Source organism: Heptranchias perlo, chromosome 2 (assembly GCF_035084215.1).
Source record: "Heptranchias perlo isolate sHepPer1 chromosome 2, sHepPer1.hap1, whole genome shotgun sequence".
NCBI lineage: Eukaryota > Metazoa > Chordata > Chondrichthyes > Hexanchiformes > Hexanchidae > Heptranchias > Heptranchias perlo.
In genome coordinates this window covers 1,099,622-1,118,939 of record NC_090326.1, presented here as the reverse complement: position 1 = coordinate 1,118,939, position 19,318 = coordinate 1,099,622, and the positions used below count along the sequence as shown (strand labels likewise).

The window sequence follows — 19,318 nt, the reverse complement described above, 5'->3', positions numbered from 1 at the left end:
GGGCCCTCTCCGCCACCCACAGGGCATTGACCGATCCGAACTCAGCTTCATGTCCAATTTCCTGCCCGCTCCCCATAACCCCTAATTCCCTTTACTTCTAGGAAACTGTCTATTTCTGTTTTAAATTTATTTAATGATGTAGCTTCCACAGCTTCCTGGGGCAGCAAATTCCACAGACCTACCACCCTCTGAGTGAAGAAGTTTCTCCTCATCTCAGTTTTGAAAGAGCAGCCCCTTATTCTAAGATTATGCCCCCTAGTTCTAGTTTCACCCATCTTTGGGAACATCCTTACTGCATCCACCCGATCAAGACCCTTCACAATCTTATATGTTTCAATAAGATCGCCTCTCATTCTTCTGAACTCCAATGAGTAGAGTCCCAATCTACTCAACCTCTCCTCATATGTCCGCCCCCTCATCCCCGGGATTAACCGAGTGAACCTTCTTTGTACTGCCTCGAGAGCAAGTATGTCTTTTCTTAAGTATGGAGACCAAAACTGTATGCAGTATTCCAGGTGCGGTCTCACCAATACCTTATATAACTGCAGCAATACCTCCTTGTTTTTATATTCTATCCCCCTAGCAATAAAAGCCAACATTCCGTTGGCTTTCTTGATCACCTGCTGCACCTGCATACCAACTTTTTGATTTTCTTGCACTAGGACCCCCAGATCCCTTTGATCTGATCCGTTGGTTGTGGAATCGCTTAGCTCTGTCTATTGCTTGTTGCTTCCGCTGTTTAGCATGCATGTAGCTTTATCAGTTTGGCACCTCATTTTTAGGATTGCCTTGTGTTGGTCCTGGCATGCTCTTCTACACAACTCATTGAACCAGGGTTGATCCCCTGATTTGTTGGTAATGGTAGAGTGAGGAATATGTCAGGCCATAATGTTACAGATTGTGCTGGAATACAATTCTGCTGCTGCTGATGGCCCACAGTGCCTCATGGATGCGCAGTCTTGAGCTGCTGTATCTGTTCTGAATCTATCCCATTTACCACGGTGGTAGTGCCACACAACACGTTGGATGGTGTCCTCAGTGCGAAGACGGAACTTCGTCTCCACGAGGACTGTGCGGTGGTCACTCCTGCCAATACTGTTATGGACAGATGCATTTGCGACAGGTAGATTGGTGAGGACGAGGTCAAGTAAGTTTTTCGCTCGTGTTGATTTGCTCAGCACCTGCCGCAGGGCCCATTCTAGCAGCTATGTCCTTCAGGAATGGCCAGCTTGGTCAGTAGTGTTTCTACCGAGTCACTCTTGGTGATGGACATTGAAGACTCCCACCCAGAGTACATTATGTGCCCTTAGCTACCATCAGAGCTTCCTCCAAGTGGTGTTCAACATGGAGGAGGACTGATTCATCAGCTAAGGGAGGGCGGTAGGTGGTAATCAGCAGGAGGTTTCCTTGCCCATGTTTGACCTGCTGCCATGAGATTTCATGGGGTCCAGAGTCAATGTTGAGGACTCCCAGGGCCACTCTCTCCTGATTGTATATCACTGTACCACCACCTATGGTGGGTCTGTCCTGCGGGTGGGACAGGACATAGCCAGGGATGGTGATGGAAGTGTCTGTGACGTTGGCTGAAGGGTATGATTCTGTAAGTATGGCTATGTCAGGCTGCTGCTTGACTAGTCTGTGGGACAGCTCTCCCAATATTGGTACAAATCTCCAGATGTTCGTGAGGAGGACTTTGCAGGGTCGACTGGGCTTGGTTTGCCTTTGTCGTGTCTGGTGCCTAGTTGTCCGTCCGGTTTTATTATTATTGTGACTTTTTTAGCGAGATTTTACAACTGAGTGGCTTGTTTGGCCAATTCAGAAGGCGATTAAGAATCAACCACATTGCTGTGGGTCTGGAGTCACATATAGGCCAGACCAGGTGAGGACCACAGGTTTCCTTCCCGAAAGGGCATTAGTGAACCAGATGGGTTTTTACAACAAACCGGTAGTTTCATGGCCACCATTACTGACACCATTATTTTAATTCCAGATTTTATTTAATTAATTGAATTTAATTAATTGAATTTAAATTCCCCAGCTGCCGTGGTGGGATTTGAACTCAAAACTCCGGATTATTAGTCCAGGCCTCTGGATTATTATTGCCAGTAACATAACCACTATGCTGCCGTACCCCTACTGTATCGTTTGATTCTACCTCTGTTGTTATTATATTTAACCTTCCTCCGCTCTCAATCCCACCACTGGTAAATATTGCTTCAGACAACTAAAACTCCCTCTCCTCCTTTGACACCCTCCTTAAACCCACTCTTTGACCAAGGATTTCTCCAGTCATCCTGATATCTTCCTTTTCCTTTTGCGCTCATTTTTCATCAATACTCCATGAACCCCCTTGGGAATGTTTATTACATTAAAGGTGGTCTGTGAATGCGAGTTGCTGTTGACTTTCATTGGAATGTGTTCACTGTTTGAGGAAAGGTAATTTCTGGGCGAATATTCTTGTAACAGAAATAAATTTATATCACAGACAGATTTGTTCAGACAAATTATTATTGGCAACTTCTCGTGGGCACCGTATTATTAGAACAATGTAACACATTACATCCATAGACATCTCATTGAAATCGGTTTGTACAACTGTGAGGCAGTCGGTAAGGAGCCCTGTATCTAAACGGAGGCCAGCAACAGTGAGTAGGATATAGATTTATTAGTTATATGTCTTTTCACTCTTTGGTTATACTCCGTTTTACTGCTCTCTGGGACTGATGACGAGGATGAAGCTTTATGAGTGATCCTATTTGGTTACAGCCCGTCGTTGCAGAGCATAGTGTGTAGTTTTGGTGCCCCATTATAGGAACATCATTAACGCCTTAGAAAGAGCAGAGTGTAGATCCACTCGAATGAGGCCAATGACGGGAAATTTATTATGAATGATTTGAAATGCCGAGATTACTTCAACAGAAACAGAAATAGAGAAGAGAAGATTTAAATTTTAAATTGTGAGGGTGTGTGATAAAAAAAAAACACGAGAATTACTGTATCCTCTGGTTGTGAGGATCGGTGATAGAGTATTAGAGAATTTCTGTATCCTCTGGGTGTGAGGGTCAGTGATAGAGTGATAGAGAATCACTGTATCCTCTGGGTGTGAGGGTCAGTGATAGAGTGATAGAGAATCACTGTATCCTCTGGGTGTGAGGGTCAGTGATAGAGTAATAGAGAATTACTGTATCCTCTGTTTGTGATTATCGGTGGTAGTGTAATCGAGAATTACTGTATCCTCTGACTGTGAGGGGTCATCAATTTCAGCTCATAATGAAAGAATTTAAGTGTGAGTTCTTCACGCAGAGGTTTTTTGGAACATGGAATGTTTTACCACAGGGAATGGATAAAACAGAGAAGTGACAATTGCATCTTTTACCATTGCATCGTTTAAGAGACAACTGAATAAATATTTTAAATTGATGAAGATAAAGGGCATTTAGAAGAAAGTTTGCCATGACATATGTTTTGAATAGCTTTAATCATGAACTGTCACAGACATGAGGGAACTGACCAATATCTAATAATATGAGAGTGTAACCCACGGATGCAACAATTAGTTCCACATTATTATCTCACAATACGATATTGTAGCCGAGGGATGTAACAATAAATCCCCCTCATAATCTGAACTGTATAATCTTGTTTCTGCACTGCCCCAATATCGAACAATACGATATTATAACCCAAGAATGAAACAATAGTTCCCCTTAAAATCTGAATTGGATATTCATGATTCTGCACAGTCTAATATCTAACAATACGACAATGTACCCAGGGAGGTAACAATACATAGATTTTACATCAATTATACAGCACATAATTTACAACACAGAAACAGGCTATTCAGTCCAACTGGCCTGTTTCGGTATTTAAGCGCCACACAAGATTCCTCTCACCCCATCTTATCTAACCTTATAGACCCCCAAATTGTCAACGGGAAATTGAGGAGAAAATATGTAAGGAGATTACAGACAGCTGCAAGAAAAATAGGGTGGTAATAGTAGGGGACTTTAACTTTCCCAACATTGACTGGGACAGACATAGCGTTAGGGGCTTGGATGGAGAGAAATTTGTTGAGTGTATTCAGGAGGAATTTTTCATTCAGTATGTGGATGGCCCGACTAGAGAGGGGGCAAAACTTGACCTCCTCTTGGGAAATAAGGAAGGGCAGGTGACAGAAGTGTTAGTGAGGGATCACTTTGGGACCAGTGATCATAATTCCATTAGTTTTAAGATAGCTATGGAGAAGGATAGGTCTGGCCCAAAAGTTAAAATTCTAAATTGGGGAAAGGCCAATTTTGATGGTATTAGACAGGAACTTTCAGAAGTTGATTGGGAGAGTCTGTTGGCAGGCAAAGGGACGTCTGGTAAGTGGGAGGTTTTCAAAAGTGTGTTAACCAGGGTTCAGGGTAAGCACATTCCTTATAAAGTGAAGGGCAAGGCTGGTAGAAGTAGGGAACCTTGGATGACTCGGGAGATTGAGGCCCTAGTCAAAAAGAAGAAGGAGGCATATGACATGCATAGGCAGCTGGGATCAAGTGGATCCCTTGAAGAGTATAGAGATTGCCGGAGTAGAGTTAAGAGAGAAATCAGGAGGGCAAAAAGGGGACATGAGATTGATTTGGCAGATAAGACAAACGAGAATCCAAAGAGCTTCTACAAATACATAAAGTGCAAAAGAGTAACTAGGGAGAGAGTAGGGCCTCTTAAGGATCAACAAGGTCATCTATGTGCGGAACCACAAGAGATGGGTGAGATCCTAAATGAATATTTCACATCGGTATTTACGGTTGAGAAAGGCATGGATGTTAGGGAACTTGGGGAAATAAATAGTGATGTCTTGAGGAGTGTACATATTACAGAGAGGGAGGTGCTGGAAGTCTTAACGCGCATCAATGTAGATAAATCTCCGGGACCTGATGAAATGTATCCCAGGACGTTATGGGATGTTAGGGAGGAAATTGCGGGTCCCCTAGCAGAGATATTTGAATCATCGACAGCTACAGGTGAGGTGCCTGAAGATTGGAGGGTAGCAAATGTTGTGCCTTTGTTTAAGAAGGGCGGCAGGGAAAAGCCTGAGAACTAAAGACCGGTGAGCCTGACATCTGTAGTGGGTAAGTTGTTAGAGGGTATTCTGAGGGACAGGATCTACAGGCATTTGGAGAGGCAGGGACTGAATAGGAACAGTCAGCATGGTTTTGTGAGAGGAAAATCATGTCTCACGAATTTGATTGAGTTTTTTGAAGGGGTAACCAAGAAGATAGATGAGGGCTGTGCAGTTGACGTGGTCTACATGGACTTCAGCAAAGCCTTTGACAAGCGACCGCATGGTAGGTTGTTACATAAGGTTAAATCTCACGGGATCCAAGGTGAGGTAGCCAATTGGATACAAAATTGGCTTCACGACAGAAGACGGAGGGTGGTTGTGGAGGGTTGTTTTTCAAACTGGAGGCCTGTGACCAGCGGTGTGACTCAGGGATCGGTGCTGGGTCCGCTGTTACTTGTTATTTATATTAATGATTTGGATGAGAATTTAGGAGGCATGGTTAGTAAGTTTGCAGATAACACCAAGATTAGTGGCATTGTGGAGAGTGAAGAAGGTTATCTCGGATTGCAACGGGATCTTGATAAATTGGGCCAGTGGGCCGATGAATGGCAGATGGAGTTTAATTTACATAAATGTGAGGTGATGCATTTTGGTAGATCGAATCGGGCCAGGACCTAGTCCGTTAATGGTAGGGCGTTGGGGAGAGTTATAGAACAAAGAGATCTAGGAGTACAGGTTCATAGCTCCTTGAAAGTGGAGTCACAGGTGGATAGGGTGGTGAAGAAGGCATTCAGCATGCTTGGTTTCATTGGACAGAAAATTGAATACAGGAGTTGGGATGTCTTGTTGAAGTTGTACAAGACATTAGTAAGGCCACACTTGGAATACTGTGTACAGTTCTGGTCACCCTATTATAGAAAGGATATTATTAAACTAGAAAAAGTGCAGAAAAGATTTACTAGGATGCTACCGGGACTTGATGGTTTGACTTATAGGGAGAGGTTGGATAGGCTGAGACTTTTTTCCCTGGAGAGTAGGAGGTTTAGGGGTGATCTTATAGAAGTCTATAAAATAATGAGGGGCATAGATAAGGTAGATAGTCAAAATATTTTCCCAAAGGTAGGGGAGTCTATAACGAGGGGGCATAGATTTAAGGTGAGAGGGGAGAGATACAAAAGGGTCCAGAGGGGCAATTTTTTCACTCAAAGGGTGGTGAGTGTCTGGAACGAGCTGCCAGAGGCAGTAGTAGAGGCGGGTACAATTTTGTCTTTTAAAAAGCATTTGGACAGTTACATGGGTAAGATGGGTATAGAGGGATATGGGCCAAGTGCAGGCAATTGGGACTAGCTTAGTGGTATTAACTGGGCGACATGGACATGTTGGGCCGAAGGGCCTGTTTCCATGTTGTAAACTTCTATGATTCTTATCAGCATATCTTTTTATTCATTTCTCCCTCATGTACTCACCTAGGTTCCCCATAGGTGCATCAATGCTTTTCGCCTCAACCACTCCATGTGGTAGCAAGTTCCACATTCTAACCACTCTCTGGGTAAAGACGTTTCTCCTGAATTCCGTCTTGAATGTATTAGTAACTATTTCATTTTGATGACCCGAGGATTTGGACTCCACGCAAGTGAAAACATCTTTACTATCGCCACTCTATTAAACCGCTTTATAATTGAAAAGACTTATATCAGGTCATCCCTCAGCCTTCACTCTTCTGGAGAAAAATGACCCAAATTGTTCAGTGTTTACTGATAGTTCTCACCTCTCAGAACGGGTATCATCCTATTTTGCACCTTCTCCAGTGCTTCTATGTACTTTTTATAATATGGTGAACCAGAACTGTGCAGACTAAAACGTTATCTCTGTTTCGCTCTCTCCACAGATGCTACCTGGCCTGCTGAGTATTTGCAGCATTTTCTGTTTTTATTATAGTATTCAATGTCTGGTCTATCCAAGGTTCTCTAAAAGTTTAACATAACTTCTCTGCTTTCAGTTCTATTCCCGTAGAAATGAGCCCCGGAGCTTTGCTTGTATATTAATGGCCTTGTTAACCTGCGTTGCTGCTTTTAATGATTTGTGAATCTGCACCCCACGATCCTTCTGCTCCTTTACCCCTTTTACACTATTACTTTCCAGAGTACGTGGCCTCCTTATGTCGAATAGCAAAATGTACCACCTCACACGTACCTATATTGAATTTCAGATACCATTTACATGCCCATTCTGCAAGTTTGTTAACGTCTTCTTGTGTTGCAATCCTCCTCAGTATTATCGTTACCCCTCAATTCGGTGTCATCAGCAAATTTTGAAATTGTACTTGCGATTACCGAATCCAATAGTTTCCCTTTAAGATCTGAATTGGAAATTCGTGTTTCTGCATTGCCCCATATCGAACTATAAGATAGTGTAACCCAGGAATTTAAGAATAGTTCCCCATTATAATCTGAACTGTATATTCGAATTTCTGCACGGTTCAATATCTAACAATAAAATAGTGTAACCCAGGGATGTAACATTAGTTCCCGTTATAACCTGAACAGTATATTCGAGTTCCTGCAATGTCCAATATCTAACAATACAATAATGGAACCCAGGAATGTAACAATAGTGCCCCTTATAATCTGAATCGGATGTTTGTGTTTCTGCAATGTCCAATATCTAACAATACGACCGTATAACCCAGTAATGCCACAACGGTTCCCCTTATAATCTGAACTGGATATTCATGTTACTGCACTGTCCCATATCTCACTGGCAGCATGTTCCAGATGTCCACTGTTTTCTGGGAAAGGAACCACCTCCTGATATCTAACCTAAATCTGACCTTGTGCAACTTAAAGTTGTGACCCGTGGTTCTCCGTAACATGTTTAGTTGGCAATAACTGCCTACTCGAACACAAACTATTCTTTTCATCATCTTATGCATGTCGATCAAACATTCCTAAGTCTACGTGTCTCTAAAGTGTGGACTCACAGCTCTTATAACCTATCTTGACGACAAAGATTCTTCAAACTGGGAATTAATCTAATGGTCCTCCTCTGCACCTTTTCCAAAGACTCAATATTTCAGAGAATTAAACAGGCCATTTTGCCCAATAGGTCCATACCGGTGCTTGTGCTCCATACGAGCCTTCTCCCTCCCTACTTCATCTAAACGTATCAGCATATCCTTCTATTCCTTTCTCCCTCATGTGTTTACCTAGCTTCTCCTTATATGCGTCTACGCCAGTCGCCTCCACTACTCCATGTGTAGCAATTTCTACTTTCTAAACACACTCTGGATAAAGATTTTTCTCCTGAATTCCCGATTTGATTTATTAGTGACTATCTTATATTTATGGCCCTTAGTTCTGGTCTCCCCCGCAAGTGGAAACATTTTCTGTACATCGTCCCTGTCAAACTTCTTCAAAATCTTAAAAGCCTCCATCATTTCACCCCTCAACCTTCTCCTTTCTAGAGAAAAGAGCCCCAGCCTGTTCAATCTATCCTGATAGTTATAACCTCTCAGTTTTGCTCTCATTCTTGTGAATGTATTTTGGACCTTCCCCATTACCCCTCTATCCCTTTAATAATCTGGAGGCCAGAACTGTGCACAATACTCCAAGTGTGGTCTAACCAAAGTTCTATACAAGTGTAACATAACTTTCCTGCTTTTCCATTATATCCCTCTAAAAATGCTTTGTTTGCTTTTTATGGCCTTATTAACCTGGGTCGCTACTTCTGGTGATTTGTGTATCTGTAGTCCTAGATCCCTCTGCTCCTCTACCCCATTTAGATTCGTATTTTCCATGGAGTATGTGGCCTTCTTATTCTTCTAACCAATATGTACCAAGTCACTCGTATCTATATTAGAAATTAATTTGCCAATTACACACCAATTCTGCAAGTTTAGCAATGTCCTCTTTCATTTTGATGCATTTTTCCTTTGTATTGACTACATTCCCCCAAATTGGTGTTGTCCGCAAATTTTGAAATTGTACTTCCGATTCCCGAGTCCTAATAGTTTATGTAAATTATGAACAACAGTGCTCCTTGTGGAATATCACTTCCTATCTTTTGTCCGCCTGAGTAACTACCTTTAACCCCAACTCTGTGATTTCTGTTTTGTAGCCACCTTCAATCATAGAATCATGGAATCAAAGAAAGGTTACAGCACGGAAGGACGCCATTCGGGCCATCGAATCTGCACCGGTTCTATGTAAGAACAATCCAGCTAGTCCCACTCCCCTGTCTTATCCCCGGAGCACTGCATTTTTTTTCTTTTCAGTACTTATCCAGTTCCCTTTTGAAGGCCATGATTGAATCTGCCTCCACCGCCACCTCGGGCAGTGCATTCCAGGTCCTAATCACTCACTGTTTAAAAACGTTTTTGCTCATGTCACCTTTGGTTCTTTTGCCAATCAACGTCCTCTGCTTCTTGACCCTTCCACCAACGGGAACAATTTATCTCTAACTACTATGTCTGGACGCTTCATGATTTTGAATACCTCTATCAAATCTCGTTGTAATAGTCTCTAATCCAAGGAGAACAACCCCAGCTTCTACAGTCTATCCAGGTAACTAAAGCCGCTCATCCCTAGAATCTGCACCCTCTCTAAGGCCTTCACATCTTTCCTGAAGTGCGGTGCCCAAAACTGGACACGATACTCCAGTTGTGCCGAAACAGTGTTTTATGAAGGTTCATCATGAATTCCATACTTTTGTACTCTATGCCTCTATTTATAAAGCCCAGGATCACGTATGCTTTTTAACCGATTTCTCACCCTGCCCTGCTACATTCAACAAATTGTGCACATATACCCACAGGCCTCTGTGTTCTTGTATCCCTTTTAGAGTTGTGCCCTCTAGCTTATATAGGGTGCTATTCATTCTGCTACTTGTCCCCTGATTCCACTAGCTCTGACCTTAGTCATGAGTCTAATATGCGGTATCTTATTAGAGGCCTTTTTAAAATCCAAATATATTACGCCTACTGCATGACCCTTCTGCATACTTTATGTTACATCTACAAAGAATTCAATAAGGTTATTCAAGTATGAACTTCCCTTTTGAAATCCATGCTGATAATTCTTTAATATATTTTCGGTTTCGAGATGTTTTTCTATTACATCTTCGAGTAAGGATTCCATTATCTTTCCTACCACCGACATTAAGCTAATTGTTATTTAGTTCCCTGAACCTGTTCTATCTCGCTTTTTAAATATAGGAATCACATTAGCTGCCCACCAGTTCTCTGCCACTATTCCATTTTGTAATTAATTTTTATAAATATGTAATATTGCCTCTGCTTTCTCTTCCCTAACTTATTTTAAAATGCACGGATACAATCCAACTGGATCTACTTCTCTCTGTCCCCATCTTTCTGTCCCCCTCTCTACGTTTGCTTAGTTTATATATTATCACCCCCTTTCTATCTGAAATGTCCTCATATCTTTTTGATCTCTTCTTCTAATATCATGCCCACCATGATAGTCTCTCTGGTAAATACTGAGACTAAGTAATCATTCCATATTTCCGTCATTTCGCTGTCATTACCTGTGAGTTAATCTTGAGCATCCCTTAGTGGCCCTATCCTGTTTCTCTTTTGTTATTTATGTGTCTGTAGAATGTTTTACTATTTCTTTTTATATTCGTTGAAAATTTAATTTTGCAGTTTTTCTTTGGATTCCGAATTTTTTTTTACTTCTTTCTTAACCTTTCCTTGTTCCCATGGTACATGCCTTTGCCTTTAGTTTAAATTTTGCGCCCTTATTTCTTTATTGATCCACGGTGTGCCATTATTGGCTCTGTTTCTCTGTCTGTTTCTCTCTCTCTCAATCTCTCTATAACTTTCTCTCTTTTTCTCTGTCTCTCTCTTTCTCACCCTCTCTCTCCGTTCCCCTCTCTGTCTCTCTCTGTCTCTGCCTCACCCTATCTCTCTCTCTCTATTCTTCTCTCTGTCACTTTCTCTATCTGCTGCTCTCTATCCCCATCTTTCTGTCCCCCTCTCTGTCTCTCTCTGTCCCTTTTTCTGTCTGTCTATATCTTTCTCTCTCTCTCTCAATATCTCTCTCTCTGTCTCTCTATCCTTTCTGTCTCTCTCTATCTTTCTCTGCCTCTCCCGTTGTCTCTCTCTCTGTTTGTTTCTCTACTTTTCTGCTTCATTACCTCTCTGTCTCTCTTTCTGTCTTTCTATCTCCCTCTATCTGTCTCACTATCTCCTCCGTCTCTCTGTGTCTCTCTCTCTGTGTCTCTCTCTCCATTTGCCTCTCTCTCCCGTCTCTCACCCTTCTCTCTATCTGTATCGCTCAGTTTGTCTCTCTCTATCGCTTCCTCTGTCTCTCTCTCTCTCTCTCTCGGCCTTCTCTCTATCTCTATGTTTATCTATCTCCTTGTCTCTCTCCCTCTCTCTCTCTCCCTGTTTGTGTCTTTCTGTCTTCCTCTCTCTGTCTTGCTGTCTCTGTTGCTATATCTCCCTCTGAGTCTCTTTCTGTTCCCAGCTCTCTGTCCCCCCCTCCATCTCTCTCTCTGTCCCTCTTTCGTCCCTCTCTCTCTGTCTCTCTCTCTCTCTCTCTCAATATCTCTCACTCTCTCTTCCTCTCTATCATTTCTGCCTCTCTCTGTCTCTCTCTGTCTCCACCTCTGTCTCTCTCTGTTTGCTTGTCTACCTCTCTGTTTCTCTATCTCTCTGTCTCTCTTTCTGTCTTTCTATCTCTCTCTATCTGTCTCTCTATCCCCTTTGTCTCTCTCTCTCTGTGTCTCTCTCCGTGTCTCTCTTCACTTGCCTCTCTCCCCCTGTTTCTCACTCTGTCTCTCTCTATCTATCGCTCTAAGTGTCTCTCTCAATCGCTCCCTCTGTCTCTTTCTCTCCGTTTTTCTCTCTGTCGTTCTCTCTCAGCCTGTCTCTCTATCTCGCTGTCTCTCTATCTCTCTATATCTCTCTCTGTCTTTCTGTGTTCCTCCTTCTGTCTCTGTCTCTATCTTTTCGACTCTTTCACTCTCTCTCTCCATTTGTGTATTTCTGTCTTTCTCTCTCTGTCTCGCTCTCTGTCTGTCGCTATCTCTCCCTCTGTGTAGCTCCCTGTCTTTCCATCTCTCTCTCTCTCTGTCTATCTCTCTCTGTCTCCCCTCTCTGTATCTCTCTATCTCTTTCTCTGCATTCGAGATAGTTTCCTAGAACCAGGGAAGTGTCTATTTTAGATCTTGTCTTGTGTTACGAGACAGGATTAATTAGTAATCTCATAGTAAGTGATCCTCTGGGGAAGAGTGATCATAATATGATCGAATTTCACATTGAGTTCGAGAGTAACGTACTTAAGTCAGAAACTAGAGTCTTAAACTTAAATAAAGCCAAATACATAGGTATTAGGGGCGAGTTGGCTAAGGTAGATTCGAAAAATAAGTTAAAATGTATGAGAGTAAAGAAGCAATTGCGAACATTTAAATAAATATTTCATAATTCTCAACAAACATACATTCCCTTGAGAAATACAAACACCAGGGGAAACGTGATACACCCGTGGCTAACTAAGGAAGTTAAAGATAGTATTCGATTAAATGAAGAAGCTTATAATGTTGGCCAGAAGATTAGTAAGCCTGAGGATTGGGAGAGTTTTAGAAACCAGTACAGGATGACCAGAAATTTGAATGCAAGGAGAAAATAGAATATGAGAGTAAACTAACAAGAAATATCAAAACAGATTGTAAAAGCTTCACTATGTATGTGAAAAGGAAAAGCGTAGCAAAAGTAAACATGGGCCCCTTAGAGGCGGGAACAGGAGAAATAATAATGAGGAATCAGAAAATGGCAGAGATAAAAAACAATATTTTTGTATCCATCTTCATAGTAGAAGACAGAAAAGCATATGAGGAGTAATGGGGAACCAAGGGTCAAATGAGAGTGAGGAACTTAAAGTAATGTATATCATTGGAGAAAAAGTACTGGAGAAATTAAAGGGACGAAAAGCCGACAAATCCCCTGGACCTGATGGCCGACATCCGAGGGTTCTAAAAGAGGTTGCTTCAGAGATACTGGATGGATTGGTTATCATCTTCAAAAAATTCCCAAGATTCTGGAACGGTCCCAGTTGATTGGAAGGTAGCAAATGTAACCCCGCTATTCAAGGAGGGAGTGAGAAAACAGGGAACTACAGGCCAGTTAGCCTGACATCAGTCATCAGGAAAAAGCTGGAATCCGTTATTAAGGAAGTAGTCACAGGGCACTTAGAAAATCATAACATGACTAGGCAGAGTCAACATGGTTTTATGAAAGGAAAATCGTCTTTGACAAATCTATTAGGGATTTTTTTAGGCTTTAGCTATCAAGGAAGCAACGTGATAACCTGTGGATGTAATATATTAGGATTTTCAAAAGGCCTTTGATAAGGTGCCACATAAAAGGTTGTTACACAAGATACGGGCTCATAGGGTTGGAGTAATATATCAGAACGGAAGGAGGATGGGTTGATAGACAGAAAACAGACAATAGGAATAAACGGGTCATTTTCAGGTAGTCAGGCTGTAACTAGTGGGGTTCTACAAGGAACTGTGCTAGGGCCTCAGCTATTTGCAATCTATATTAACGACTTAGATTAAGAGACCGAGTGTAATGTATCCAAGTTTGCTAACGATACAAAGCTCGGTAGGAAAGTAAGCTCTGAGGAGGATACAAAGAGTTTGCAAAAGTTTAAGTGAATGGGCAAGAAGGTGGCAGATGGAGTATAGTGTAGGGAAATGTGAGTTTATTCAATTTGGTAGGAAGAACAGAAAAACAGAATATTTTTTAAATGTAAGAAACTATTAGAGTTTTTTGAGGATGTAACGAGGAGCGTAGATAAAGGGGAACCAGTGGATGTAGTATAGTTGGATTTTCAAAAAGCATTCGATTAGGTACCACACAAAAGGTTGTTACACAAGGTAACGTCTCATGGATTTGGAGGTAATAGAGCGAGAGCCATCTCTTTTCGAACCCTGGGATGTCGGCCATCAGGTTCAGGGGATTTATTGGCTTTTCATCCCTTTTCGTGTCTTCTACTGGTTGGTGTTCAGAGAGATCTTGGCATGCTTGTCCACGAAACACAAACAGTTAGCATGCATGTGCAGCAAGCAATTAGGAAGGCAAATAGTATGTTGGCCTTTATTATAGGGGAGTTGATGTACAAGATTAAGGGAGTCTTGCTGCAATTGTACAGGGCTTTGGTGAAATCACACCTGGAGTGCGGTGTACAGGTTTGTTCTCCTTACCAAAGGAAGTATATTCTTGCTTAGAGGTGGTGCAGTGAAGGTTCACTGGATTGATTCCTGGAATGAGAGGGTTGTCCTGTGAGGAGAGACTGAGAAGAATGGGCCGATATTCTATGCAGTTTAGAATAATGAGAGGTGATCTAATTGAAACGTATGTAATTCTTAGAGGGTTTGACAGTGTAAGTGCTGAGAGGTTGTTTCCCTTGGCTGGCGATTCTAGAACTAAAGGGCATAGTGTTAAGATAAGGGGTGAGAAAATTAGGACTGAGATAAAGGGTAATTTCTTCAATCAGAGGATGGTGAATCTTTGGAATTCTGTACCCCAAAGGGCTGTGGATGCTCAGTCGTTGAATACATTCAAGACTTAGATCGATAGATTTGTGGACGCTAAGGAAATCAAAGGATATGGGGATTGAATGGGCGAGGTTCAGCCATGATATTACTAAATGGCAGAGCAGGTTTGAGGGAATGTATGGCCTACTCCTGCTGGTATTTCTTATGATCTTAAGTTCTCTCTCTCTCTCTCTGCCTCTCTCTCTGTCTCTCTCTATCACTATCTTTCATTGTCTTTCTCTATCTCTCTCTGTCTCTCTGTCACTATCGCTCTCTGTCTCTCTCTATCACTATCTCTCTCTGTCTTTCTCTACCTCTCTGTCACTATCGCTCTCTGTCTCTCTCGCTGTCCTTCCATCTCTGTCTCTCTGTCTCTCCCTCTGTCTCTCTCAGTCTCTTTTTCAGTCCCTCTCTTTCATTTAATTCTTTCTGCTCCCGAACGCCTCACTCCTCCCTCTATGTTCCTCAGCCCTCCAGGACAGTCCCGGAGGCAACCAGGAATTAAAGATTAATCTCCTGAACACTGCTGCGAGGAAAAATCGAGGAGAATAATCATAGGAAAGTTAAAATATTCCTTTTAAAATGACTTTGAACACTTTTGTTTATTCGTGATAAAAGTATTGGAGTAAATATGAAGGATCTTTTACCGGGTGAGGGGTGAACCGGACTTGGTTCGCGTTAAGATACGGGCAGCAGGAGTTTCGGATGAGCTCAAGTTTATGGAGGGTGGAAGATCGGAGGCCGGCCAGGAGAGCAGTGGAATATTGGAGTCTGGAGGTGCAAAAGGCACGGATGAGGGTTTCAGCATCAGTTGAGCTGAGACAGGGGCTTAGATGGGCGATGTTAGGGAGGTGAAAATCGACGGTCTTGGTGATGGAGCGGATATGATATGTCTCTCTCTCTCTGTCTCTGTCTCTCTGTCTTTCTCTCGCTCCCTCTGCCCCCTCTCTCTCTGTCTATCCCTCTGTGTCTTTGTCTCTCCCTCTCTCTCTGTCTCTATATCCATGTGCCTTAGTCTCTCTCGATCTCTCCCTGTTTCTCTTTCTCGCTCTGTTTCAGTTTGTTTCTCTCTGTCGATCTCTCTCTGTCTCTTACTCTGTCCCTACCTCTGCCCCTCTCTCTCTTTCCCCCTCTCTGTTTTTTTCTGCCTAGGCCTCTCTCTGTCTCTCTTTCTGTTGTTTTCTCTCTCGCTGTCTCCCTCTCTCTGTAGCTCTCTATCTGTCTCTCTATCCCCGTGTCTCTAACTCTCTTTCCGTGTGTCTTTGTCGCTCTCTCTCTGCCTCTCCCTATCGCTCTCGCTCTCACTCTTTCTGTTTCTCTGTCGCATTCTCTCTCTTTCCCTGTGCCACTCGCTCTGTCCCCTTCTCTGTCTCTTCCTGTCTCTGACTCTGCATCGCTATGTCTCGCCCGCTCTGACCCTCTCTCCTTTCTTTCTCTCTCTGTCTCATTGTCTTTCTCTCTCTCTCTGTCTCTCTTTTTCTCTGTCTTTCTCCCTCTGTCTCTGGCCCTCTCTCTGCCTCTGTCTGTCTGCCTGCCTGTCTCTCTATCCACGGGCCTCTTTCTATCTATTTCTGTCTCTTTGTCTGTCTCTCTTGCTCTTGCTCTTTATTTCTCTCCCTGTCTGTTTCTCCCTTTCACTGTCTCTCTCTGTCTCTTTCTCTGTCCCTCTGTATCTCTGTCTCGGTATCTCTCACTCACTGTCTCTTTCGGTGTCTCTCCCTCTCTGTCTCTGTCTGAGCCCTGCTGTGTGACCTGTGTGCAGGAGCTGACACTGAGACACACACGAGCCGTACAGTAAAGGAAGGAGTGAATCGGTCTCATTTACTCTTGCATAGAATTAGACAGAACGTACAGCACAGAAACAGGCCATTCGGCCCATCAGGTCTGTACCGGTGTTTATGCTCCACAAGAGCCCACTCCCCTACTACTTCATTTAGCCCTATCAGCAAAAACTTCTATTCCTTTCTCCCTCATGTGTTTATCCAACTTCCCCTTCAATGTATCTATACTATTCGCCTCAACTACTCCTTTTGGTAGCGAGTTCCGCATTCTAACCACTCTCTGGGTAAAAAAAGGATTCTCCTATTGCATTTTTTGTGACTGTCTTAAATTTATGGACTCTAGTTCTGGTTAATGAGTGGGCAAGAAGATGGCTGATGGAGTATAATGTGGGCAAATGTGAGATTATTAACTTTGGTAGGAAGAATAGAAAAAAAAACTATTAAATGTTGTTGTCCAGAGAGACTTGGGTGTCCTGGTACAAGAACCACAAAAAGTTAACATGCAGGTACAGCAGGCGATTAGGAAAGCAAATGGCATGTTGTCTTTTATTGCAAGGAGGTTGGAGTACAAGAGTAAGGAAATCTTACTACGATTGTACAGGGCTTTGGAGAGACCTCACCTTGAATAATGAACACAATTTTGGCCTCCTTATCTAAAGAAGGATACTTGCCTTGGAGGCGGTGCAACGATGGTTCACTAGATTAGTTCCTAGCATGAGATGGATGTCCTATGACGCGAGGTTGAGTAGAATGGGCCTTTACCCTGTAGAGCTTAGAAGAATGAAACAAAATGATTATGAAGGGGCTTGACAGGTTACAGGCTGAGAGGTTGTTTCCCCTGTCTGGAGAGTCTACAACTGGGGGTCATAGTTGCAGGATAAGGTTTCGGCCGTTTAGAGGCTGAGATGAGGAGGAATTTCTTCACTCAGAGGGTTGTGAATCTTTGGAAATCTGTACCCGAGACGGCTGTGCATGCTCAATCATTGAATATGTTCCAAGGCTGAGATCGATAAATATTTGGACTCTTGGGGAATCAAGGGATATGGGGATCGGGCAGGAAAGTGGAGTTGAGGTTGAAGATCAGCCATGATCTTATTGAATGGCGGAGCAGGCTCGGGGGGCCGTATGGCCTATCCTGATCCTGTTTCTTATGTTCTTATGTTCTGGTCTTCCACGTAAATGTAAGCAACTCTACGTCTACCCTATCAATCCCTTTCATAACCTTAGAGACCTCGATCAAGTCACCCCTCAGTCTTCTCTTTTCCACAGATACATGTACAGGAGCTGACACTGAGGCACATACGGTACGTGATGTGAGTGATCGTTCTTTTTACACGCTCTCTCCGTCTCTCTCTGTCTCTTTCTCTCTCTCTCATTGTCCCTCTCTCTCTGTCTCTTTCTCTCTGTCTCGCTCGCTCTTTATCATCCCCTCCTCTCTCACTCTCTGTGTCTCACTTCATCTACCCCGTTTCTTTCTCTATCTGTCTTTCTCTGTTTCTCTCTGTCTGTCTCTCTTTCTCTGTCTCTGTCTTTATCTCTTTCTCTATCTCTCCATCTCTCTATCTCCCCCCCTCTCTCTCTGTCTCTCTCCATCTCTCTCTCTCTCAATCCCTCTATCTGCCTCTGTTTCTCTCTCTCTCGCCGTCTCTCTCTCTCTGTCTCTCTTTTAGCCGCTGGCAGTACATATAAAGGAGCTGATACTAAGGCACACACTGGACTTACATTACCAGTTAGGAGTGAATCGTTCCCCTTTACTTTCAGTGTACTGGACATATACATGTACAGATCTTGATCTGGAATGACCGACTGAAATGGTACCAGGACACTGTGGTCCGGTTAAAGCCTTGAAATGGCTGCTGTCCATGAAGAGGCCTGCAGGTGGGATGGTGGCTATGCAATAAAGTGAGACAGTGTCCCACCTCCCCCCGCCCCACGCCGCGTCTTGGGTGCCAATCCGGGAATGCCTGAATGTTCTGCTGGAGATGCTTGTAGCCCTGCAGCAGCTCATCCACTCGCTCCACACACAAGCCCTCAGCATCAAAGGGCAGCTGCAGTAGATGCTGCTGCTGTTCCTGAAGGAATCCCAAAGGTGCACAGACAAGCTAAGTGGCGATGCAAGATCCACTAGAGGATAGATCCACTGGTGGATAGATTCTGCTCCTACATTGAGGCACCCACACAGCCTGCTGCTACAGTGATGTTCTCTGAAGGTGGTCCTCACTCTGTGTCAGGGATTGCTCCCTCAACTCACCTGTAAAGCATTAACCTGCCAATAAGAAAAGCCAGCGTCAGTGGATTTGGTGGCAGGGAACACGGAACACGCAACAAGATCTGGAAGAATGTTCACCAGACCCACATTTCCCACCAATTAGATTCTGGTGGATGGAACAAGAATAGTTTCCTGGACGGTGACCTTCCCCTGATACCTCCACGACTGACGTTCACCAGCTGGATCAGCGAACTGAAAGGTTGAAGCAGGGTGGCGGAGGCACTATGGACACTGTCTGCCATAACCGGAGGGGGCTTCCAGACCGTCCAAACTGCCCTGGAGAGCAAAGATCAGTTCCTGAGATCTTTGCAAGACTCCAAGTTAAGACTCAACACCCAGGTGCACGGACTTCTGGAATGGACAGTTTCAGACACTGGGTCACCCTAGTGTTGAATCCATGAATAAACCTCAGCCACTGGAGGTCGTGATCCGAATCAGGCTCCTAACTGGACTTCCGAAGGTGGGAAGCCTCTGGACAGTTTCTTCGGGCTGAACCGACAGGGACGGTTGATTGGGAGCCCTGTGAACAGGAATAAGGGCGGCTTTATATGCTACCAGCTCATGAATACAAGCACCGATCGAATTAGGACCTCGAGACTTGAGCCCTGCCACTGAGGCCCACGTACCCTCCTTGGGAGTGAGAGCCCTTGGAAACTGGAG

At 43.4% G+C, this 19,318-nt stretch overlaps 1 protein-coding gene across 1 annotated transcript in view; it reads right to left on the bottom strand.

Annotated features, from left to right (window-relative positions):
- Nucleotides 1-18,900, bottom strand: part of LOC137300274 (probable G-protein coupled receptor 139) — a 62,514-nt gene extending 43,614 nt beyond the window's left edge. The window contains exon 1 of the mRNA XM_067969398.1: nt 18,816-18,900. Within this exon, the coding sequence (XP_067825499.1) occupies nt 18,816-18,900 (85 nt within the window). The remainder of the gene's footprint in view (nt 1-18,815) is intronic.
- Nucleotides 18,901-19,318: the final 418 nt, after the last annotated feature.